The 10000-nt window shown below is 36.0% G+C and overlaps 2 protein-coding genes across 2 annotated transcripts in view; both read right to left on the bottom strand.

Moving 5' to 3' along the window:
* Window positions 1-4226, bottom strand: part of LOC135224616 (serine/threonine-protein kinase D3-like) — a 459833-nt gene extending 455607 nt beyond the window's left edge. Inside the window, exon 1 of the mRNA XM_064263796.1 lies at window positions 4091-4226. The gene's annotated coding sequence lies outside the window, so the exon portion shown is untranslated. The remainder of the gene's footprint in view (window positions 1-4090) is intronic.
* A 2186-nt stretch (window positions 4227-6412) lies between these two features.
* The window catches only part of LOC135224615 (neuroligin-2-like), an 81383-nt gene continuing 77795 nt past the window's right edge, over window positions 6413-10000 (bottom strand). Inside the window, exon 9 of the mRNA XM_064263792.1 lies at window positions 6413-10000. This exon is cut by the window's right edge and continues 80 nt beyond it. Coding sequence (XP_064119862.1) covers window positions 9333-10000 — 668 coding nt within the window. The 3' untranslated portion in view covers window positions 6413-9332.

Here is a 10000-nt window from a genome sequence, read left to right as displayed (position 1 = left end):
GGACTAGCTTTTACTAAACTTTTTAGACAAAAATGGCTGCGATGCACACACCTCCTCTCTCTCGCTCACTGTGACTGATCTCAGCATAGCTTTCTCCAATATTATCCTTTATCTCCCATCATCATTACTGATATCTTTACGTTATTCCTCGCTAGTTGCTACATTACTTCTACTGTAAGGTGATGGTTAACTCTTGGCTCACCCTAAACAATCTCATTGTCTTGTATAAATTGCTGAATTTCTGGCTTTCAATTATGAGATTCTATGAGCAAAAAGATGCCATCTTAGTTGCCATTATTTTTAAAGACGCATTCAATTGTTGTTGTTGTGGAACCAGGTTAACTAAAAGCATATTATGTGCTCGTCATCTATTGCCCTTCCCTAGGTGAAGCTGCGCAGTTCTTAATTTTCAATGATAATACCTGATTAGGACCGAAAAAAAACCCGAACGCTACTCTTTTATATTGGTGGTATAGAGCAAATCCTCGGGCTACTATCCTTTCATTGAACTTATTTTCTCTTTGAAGGCTCTCCCCTAATACTTTTGAAAGTAGATTGTAACCTTTCCTCGCTGGTTCTCACTATTAACAGGTGTTTGAGTACTGGTTCTCTCATTTTCTTATCCTCCACACTTCTGTGATTTCGTCCTGATATCAACCATTGGTTGTGGGTTACAAGATCTACTGTGGGATAGTTCTGTATTTCCAGCTAGTGTCATGAATGAATGTCCTTCTCATGTAAGCTTGGATGACTGGTCCTCTGTAGGACTCGCTTCATTCTCCTTCAGTGTTCCTTCATCTCCTGACATTTGTGGGTTTTCATTGTATTTAAGTTAAGAGCTAGCTTTCTTTTCTGGTACAAGTCCATCCAGGCCAGAAAGACAGGATTACAAGACCTTTGCTCTCATGAAACAGATAAAACAAATTTTCATGGAAAACAGGCACATGGTTTAGATTCCTTATTACTTCTGATGGTGATATGACTAGCACAGTTGTACCTGATATAAATGACTGGTTTCAGTGCCCCGAAAAAGACCATTTTCCTAAATGAATTCAAAATCATCTTGGTAAATAAGACTCGAAAATGAGATACCATTGCTATACCACCTGACAGGCATAAAAGCTTCCCACTGTGTGACCAAACGGGCAATTTTATAAAGAACGACAAAGGCATTTCCTAAAACACGTAGTAAGGCTCGGGGGCAAAGCATCCGATTTATAAACCTTATCTAAAATCATTATTTGTTTTCTCCTGATTAACTTTTAACCTCAGTCTGCTTCAGCAAGTCTATGACCTCCACTGGCGGTCAGAATGCATCTAGATATATGGCATAGTTAACCAGTCACTTCATCCAGGCCATAATGTATGTGGGTGATGACATTCGGGATACAATTGGTTTTAGGGGATTGCCAGGTTTATGGGTCTTAACAGAGCTATAAATCTCCACTGAACGCGGGGCTCTTAGCATCAGCCTAAGCCTCCTTCAAAGCATTTATTACTATATAGCCTATTCAATTTCCAATTCGTCTGTTGCATTGTTTTCCCCGCGAGTTAAAACTTTCGACGGTCACCAACTTTCGATTCTTTTAGTCCTTGAGCAATACTTATTTTTTTTCACAGGGAGGAAATCAATATAAAAACCCAGGTTGACTATGTTTAGGGATTACTTGGCTAAACGTAAGTTGGCTAAATCATTATACCCCTCGTCGGGCCGTTCAACGATAACAAGTCGTCCGTTAAGGTGTAGTTTCTGGCGTTCGTTGTTTCGATCACTCTGTATAGACGGTATTTGTGCTGCAAGGAATCCAGTACCAGTTGCTTGCCGATAGTATATCCAATAGGTTCTACCTGCTGTTGTCGCATTTTCTCCTTGATCATTTTCAATAGTTCACTGGTGTTTTTAAATCTTGCTCGAGGTTCTTCTCAGCTGCCGGAACAACTGCTTATGCCTGACCTTGGTGGTTAGTGCCTTGAGGGCTTAACTGTCCCTTATTACCGCCATGCTTAGATATTTATGGGGGCGGGGGCATTTTGCGTTAAATTATCTATGGTTAATAGACTGTATTTTCTGTTTACCTCCTGTCATCACTAAAGCACGAAAACCTTGAATTCCAGGAGCAGAGGTGATATATTTAACTTCCTTACATTTTCAACGACTAGCTGTGCGGGAAAAGTATACAATCTGTTAAAAATGTGTCAACGGCTTTTTATAATTTTTTATTTATTTATGTAGGATATGAAATTTCCTACGTCGTCATTTGCGATCAAATGTTTTGTCAAATGATTCTCGATTTCTACAAGAACCGTTCAGAAATATTAAACCACACCAATGTTATTTCCTCTTGAATTTTATTCATAAAGGTCACAAGCATGATGTGTATATATTCGCCGAAATATTATTCGAAGTTGGATTGACTTATGTAACTATAACTATCTAGAAAGTGTTCACAATCTTACGTGAATATTAATTTAAGTAAAAACAATCACTAGAAATCGTTTTAACCGAGATGTCTTTTCTTGGTCAATTTCGTCCTGCTAGCCACCCGACCCCCAATACCCGACACCTAACCTTGCATTCTTTCTAGAATAAAAATTAACGGAAAAAAAGAAAATAAAGAAAAACGCCCAGTTCATGGAAATAACCACGTAAATTCAATTCTTATTTCACGCAAAGCCCTATTTTTTAAACTTAACCCAAAGTAGCATACTAATGACTTTAAAAACTAGACGGTATGAAGGGCAATGGAGCCATCTTAACCACCTCAGTAATGTTTCGAAATTCCACTTCACCTCCAGAGGTTTTTCTTCAGTAACTTTCATTGTCGTCTGATCATGGTATATACTACATTATTATAAATAGGCTAACGGCCATTTCGAGATATATGTATGTATATATGTGTATATAAACATATATGTATATGTATGTATATATATGTATATATATATATATATATATATATATATATATATATATATATATATATATATATATATATATATATAATTGACTTTAACGGGGATCAAGCAGGGCAAATGACAAAGCAATGTAGGGTCAATAAAACATTGATAAGGCTGGACAGGGTTTCAGTAGGTTTGCCTAGGCTTGGATGATACGGATTACTAGCTATATGGGATGTGATAAACTATTCTTTACAATACCTATTGGAGATTTGGTAAAACTATAAAATAAAAATGTACACGTCATAAAGTTTAACTAAAATCTACTACGATAATCATAACTCCCAAACACAATCTTAGGTTAGGCTGCCCTGAATTCAAACTAATAGAGACAGGCTAAAAACCTTGTCTGTGGAACATAACCTTGTTTGTGGAACATAACCATGTCAATAATAATTCTTGACGTATTGATTCAGACTTCCTTTCAACATTATATACCATCTTGCATCTTCGGGTTCCATGTATTTTAGTATATTAGTTTCAATTTTGTTTGCATTTTTCTCCAGTCTTATGTCTGTTATACCAATCATTGCTGAACAATAAAAATAATTTTCTCCCGTAGGGTTCTATATTAAAAATAATAGGCTAATAAATAAAAACGTTTTTGTGAATTCCTGATGAAATACGATGCCACGAAAATAGGCAGGCTTTTGTGTCCAAGTTAAAGCTAAAATTTAAGTTACAATACAATGAAGTGAGATCTGAGGCAACAAAGTTCGCATAGCTAGGTATTCTATGAAATAAAGGCCTAGGCCTACATTAACCTAGTACTACACCGAAACTGATGGTAAAAAGGGCAATCCATACCAACGAAAACTGGCAGAAAACATAGACCACTGTTCATTTGTAACAATTATAGCCTAGTAGTATATAGGTAGCTTAGCCCATGGCCTAAACCTTGACAAATGCAAATGACTCTGGAACAACAAAAATGGGAACGAAAACCCTCACTAGTGAATCCGTACTCTGACAACTTAAGTGGCGTGTGCACAAAGCGGTTAACAGCAAAATAATAATAAATTACTCTTCATCAAGTAAATATCTATTGAAATACGAGACTCGGATACCACTGGTTGCCTACAGCGAGCGGATGGCAGAATGCTTTACAAAAAGTTATCAAAGCTCAGTCTACCTTTGCCGACGATCTTAGACCTCCGTTCTCTTTTCGTAAAGAGAACTTGATGACAAAACACGGCAGTAGTCATTTTATTCGTTCCTAAGATATAATTTCACAGTCCACATTAGTTTACTTTAGAAACGAACAATTAATCAAAGTAATTCAACAGCGCCAACATTTACTGTCCTTGTTTACGTTTCTGTAACCTCGAAGTCAAAACAAGATTAAAATAAAACTTAAAACGGCATAAAAAATCATTTAAAATTATAGTTAGAATGGTTTACATTACGTTTAGCAAACGAGTTCTTTGAAAGTTAAAGAGACAACTTTTTTTTTAGCTAATTTATCGGAAAAAATACTTTAAAAGTTCATTTGACGACTTCTACCTGATGTTGTCAAATGAATATTCCTTTTTCTTAACGGTCGACTTACCATTTTCGAATACTTTGTCTAATCATTAAGGAGGAAGCATATCTGGCCTTCAAGTAAATGAGAAGATCAATGCCCTCTATTAATATGAACAATAATCATAAAACAGTATCAGCAGTAATAATATTAAATTAAACAGATACGGCCATGAAAGCTAAACATAGTCACTGTCTGAAACAAAGAAAATTCTTACCTTACTGATTCCAATCAGTGGCTTCAGCTCTCCAAACAAAAAATCAAATAAACTTTCAGCAATATGACCCATATCCTTAATTTCTCCTCCTATCAAAATGAAAAGAGGAAATTACAAAAGTTAGCAATGCAGACACTGCTTTACTTTGTGCATGCAATCAATATGAGTGGAAAAATGACTACACAGGAAGGAGCTATTTGAACAATTTATTAAACCTACTTCATAAGTAACTTATTGCCGTTAAAGACAATTTACATAAACGCATTAACAGTGACCTTTGACTCCAATTTTTGAATGCCAACATCCACCATCATTTTCCCTTACGTTAAACTCAAAAAGAATGTCGCTTAATGAGGACAAAAGAGATGAAGTATAAAAATCTCTGACCCTGTAACTTGCTACAAGATTTTTTTTTCTTTTTTATTGTCCAAAGTAGAATCTTCGAAGGCAAGTTTTCTTAGAAACTTGTTTTTACTTTTTTTTTTTTTTACATTTTGTTTACATTTAAACACAAAAAATATAGATGCAGGAAGCAGCCTCTTTCACACTTTCCATAAATGCAATTGATAAATTACGGATGCCAACTCAAAAAGTGTTTTGGGAGATTTGCAAATGAGTTCGGAATCCATTTGAGAGAATTAGGATGTTGTCTGAAGGGAATGGGTGGCATGGATGAAGACAAAAGGGATCTGAAGCGAGCGAATTAAAATTGAAAGACATCAATAGGTCATACGAAAATGTATGACTAAACTGATGAATCACCTCTGAAAAGTAACAGTATTCTGTAGTTGATGGATACACCTTACTTGAAAAGATGGACTCATACCCAGACAAAATTAATATCTAAAACAGCAATATAATTGTCTATAATTATGGCAGTTACGAACCTTGCAATAATGAAGCAATCACGAGGAATGCAAAATTAAAATTTGATTGTTCTAAAACGTGAGGTTTGATGCTCAAAACGTATTGTTGTGATAACCAAATAAATCATGTTTATTTAGCTAGTGACGTAGCACCAATCAATAAATGGTCAAAAGGAAATAATTAGCAAACACTTTTATAGCATTCTAATGACAAATTTGAAACAACAGCCACTGCGTCAAAATTTGAACTTCAAAACCAAAATATCAAAATATCTCTTTGTAAAAAGGCCTCACCGTTCTAAATAATCCTTTCTTAAATGGTAAATTATTTACAGTGAGATCACTTAGTATTCTCGCACTTGATAGTAATAGATTACCAACTGATGTGGAAATTCGTGAGCCATGGTGCAACGTGGCAGAGGAAAAGCGAAATCTCAAGTAGGTAAAGATCGGCTGTTCGAAAAAAAAAGCTCTTAGATTTTGACTTGTGATTGACTGATTTTGCAGTGAGCGACAAACTGACATATGTAGCTACATGATTTTTGATGAAATACTAAATAAATTTACAAAAATTAAAATGATGTTCAAATGATCTATTGAGTTTGGTACTTTAATCTTTTGAAATTCTGCAGACTGCCTTCAAGCTCTTTAACTATCATAATACAAATATACATACGACATACGAGTACATATATAAATTATACATACATATTTCATATATATATATAATATATATAGTATATATATATATATATATACATATATCTATATATATATATTATATATATATATATATATATATATATATATATAGTATATATATATATATATATTATATGATGTGCGCGTGTGTGTACAGAGAGAGAGAGAGAGAGAGAGAGAGAGAGAGAGAGAGAGAGAGAGAGAGAGAGAGAGAGAGAGAGTACTGAAAGTCTAGGCTGACACCTTCTGGAGAGTCCCATCCTAAGGCGAGAAGGTGTTTGGAAGTTTTTTTTGCACAAGATATTTAACTACAACTCAGCAGCTAAAATATGAACATGGCAATGTTCCCGTGTTCTTTTTTTCATGAAATCCAATTTTGAGACATAGTCTAATGTTGTGAAAATATAATACGTGCATATAAAAAAATGAGATTTTACCAATGTTTATAATGTGGAAATAATGAAATCATGTCTGAATGATTACTTTATATTCAGTCAGATAAAAATATGACTTATCCAGTACCATTTAAAAAGCATTTTTTTCAAATACTTTTTTCAGATGTATCTAGTCTATAAAATAAAAGTGGTCATAGACGCAGTGACTTCGCTTTTGAATCAAATTCAAGAAATACGGAGAGAAAAATATTTTCATTTATTATTTTATATTTCAATTTCGCAAAACTTTTTTTTTTATATATTTCCAGCTCAGACTTACTCTTCATGAAATACTGTAACTGACAACGTTCGGAATACAACGGTCAAAATAAACCTCCCTAATGCAACGGACATGAGATATACTATATTATTACCTGTCCCATTCAGTTACGTGTTTACTTAAAAGACGTTTAAAGAAAATATATAAATAAAACATTTTGCAAATCCATCTTATGAGTCTTACCATAGGAAGAGGAAAGTGACTGAAGCTTATACCTAACTTCCTGCCTCCCTAAGATATGAAACCATTTTTGAAAACAGCAAGCAATGAAAGTCTCAAACAATAAACTATACCATATAAGGAACAATTACTAAAATTTTCATTTAAGAAAAATGACTAATAGTTGAGTATAAAGAGTAGGTTTCATGAATAAAATTAACTAAAGAATATTGAAACCTATCTCGTGACATCCAATGTGTAACAGATATTCAGATTTTTGGTTCTAACAAACCTTGTAATTCCACTAAAAATGAATAAATGAATGAGGTATTTCAAATACTTAACTAAACAAGCATAATTCAGTTCTGGAAGAAATATTTCAATGTGAACTTTACATCAAAACTAAAAAAAAACAGTATTTCCTAATTTCAGAGATAAACTCCATCTTTGCTGCTCTCATTGCTTCAAATTTTCCAGAGTTTGGTTAGTTAAAAGCCACCAGAAGTTCAAAAAGAGAAAACCTGAACAGAATAGAAAAAAATCAATTGAATTGGAAACATTAACCTAAGTAAGACCTGATGATTACTTATGTCATATCTTCCAGGTACAAACATACTGTGTAGTGTCACCTTCCTCGTGATTGCCATCATGTCATTGAGTGATTAATCAATCCTGTTACGTTTCTGTTTCCTGTCCTTAATGCAAAAAAAACCCATTAGTATGAAGTGACCGTACATTGAACAATTATAATGAAAGAAGCTTTTGATTGGCACCAATGAAAGGAGAAAATGGAGTGAAGGTATATGGGTACAAAAGCGAAAGCAAAAAGTAATGAATGTCTGTTATGAACCAGTATGAATCTATTGTACAATAATCATGAGACAAGTAAAAATGATCTCAGCTTCCACAACGGCCGCAGAATCTACACAGAAGCTCAAATCAGTGCTTTGCATACTTTATATACAAAGATTCTCGCCCGTCTGACATATACTCTACTTCATACATACTTTCAACGTAAGTAACAATATAAATATTTTGAAATACCTAAAAAGCACATTTTCTCTCATTCTTCCTCGATAATATAATTAGGATTAGGACTGACCTGCACAGCTAAAAAGTCTTTATAAACATCTATAGATCCTTTGGACATCTATAGTTCCCCAAGTGGGTCCTCTCTCACAGAACTGTAGAATACAGTACCACTGAAACACTTCATGTAACTTAAGACTTATTCAAATATATCACTTTACAAATCTGCCAGGGTTTCCCTACAGTCTCCTGGATTCTTGGATTTTGTTTAGGGGTCGATCCACTCAAATGTCCATTTTCTGTCAGATGTTTCACTGACATACGAGTGAATCCGATTGTAAAATACACTTGTAAAAAATAAATACATATCTTCCTATCTACCAGTCTGGAACCCAGACCTCACACACTGGAAAGCTTCTGTTGTTTCTGTTTACATGTTTTTTCCACCAAAAAGGAATCGCTTCCTCTCGTCCGAAGAAACCTTCTCTGGGATGAGGATTGTCAGGTTAGGAAAAAAATCACCACGAAGCTTTGATATTAAAGTTTGTTGTAAGAGTCAATAAGAAAAGCATCTTTCTTAGGCCTTCAACAAGACTACTTGAAGTAGTCCCATTTTTATAGTCTTTTATTATACATCTTGAGCATTAAGTAGTACCACAATGCACTGAGGGTGGAAAGTATGAGCCTAAAACGACTAATGTATTGTCTCCAGTGACACCATCACAGAAGGAGCCGAAGCATCGTGGGGATTTATTCATTTAAAAATAATTCGCATTAAAGCTGTGGACACTCAAAGACTGCAGTCGCTTTTATGATGTTCAAGAGAAGCATCGACTGCAAGAAGAGAGTCTAGGGCATCAGAGGCCATAGGTCACCCACATATACATATTTGACTGACCTTTTATCTTTTGGGTGGTGCCCGGATTGAGTCTACTTTTACACGATGGTATCACTTATGTTAGTAATCCCAGTATCCGTTATGTCTTTTCATGTCCACAACCTGTAGTTGTAATTTGCCAGAATTTTGGTTTTTGGAAGTTGAATGCTAAAGAAATCTAAGGTTGTGCAACTCTCTAAAATAGCTTTCTGACAAAGGAACAGGAGTGCCATAGGGTACGGAGGGTAGACCGGGAGAAAAGCTATTCTAGATATGATTTTAGGGTCGCTATACTCGCAGTTCCCCCATACTAGGGTCCTTGGTTGGGCTCTTGGAGGAGGTAGAGGTATGGGGAGAGGAGAGGGTGAAGGACGTCTGCTTAAGTAATGGCTGAGACTCTGAACCTTGGCTTGGTATCCGTGGAGGAGGAGGTGCTCTTGGCACGGAAAGAGTAAGACTTCCTCCTTCATGACACTCCTTCTGCATCTCGCAATGTACGGCCTTGCTCAGTCCTCCACGAGGAAGAGTGTGCAGATGAGACACGCCATGGGCAGTGCCATAGTGAGGGATTTGAGTGGGGCAGTCGGCAAATTCAGGAGGAGGCAGGTGTGTTGCCTGACTCATTGGTGTGGGTGGCGGAGCTTTCATTCCCGCCGACCCCATACGGGCAGCTACCTCAGCTTTCACAGAAAGACTTGGGGTGGATGGGGTGTGGACATCGCCACTAATGCTATGCGCAGGTGCCAAGAGGCCTCCGTTCTCAGCCACCTTTTTGGCTTCCATGCGAGATTTATCTCTCTGGTAATAAACACCAGCAAAGATCAAGACATTCAGGATAAGGAGAGAACATCCAATGGCAATAGTGACTGAGAGAGCCGTCGAATAGGCTGCAAATCCATCGCTGAGGGAGGCGTGCTGTCTTGGCCCGGTGCCGTTGCTGCCATCAGCACTTGCTG

Source organism: Macrobrachium nipponense, chromosome 12 (genome assembly GCF_015104395.2).
Source record: "Macrobrachium nipponense isolate FS-2020 chromosome 12, ASM1510439v2, whole genome shotgun sequence".
NCBI classification, from domain to species: Eukaryota; Metazoa; Arthropoda; class Malacostraca; order Decapoda; family Palaemonidae; genus Macrobrachium; species Macrobrachium nipponense.
The sequence above is the reverse complement of the archived record's forward strand: the minus strand, read 5'-3'. Positions and strand labels throughout refer to the sequence as shown.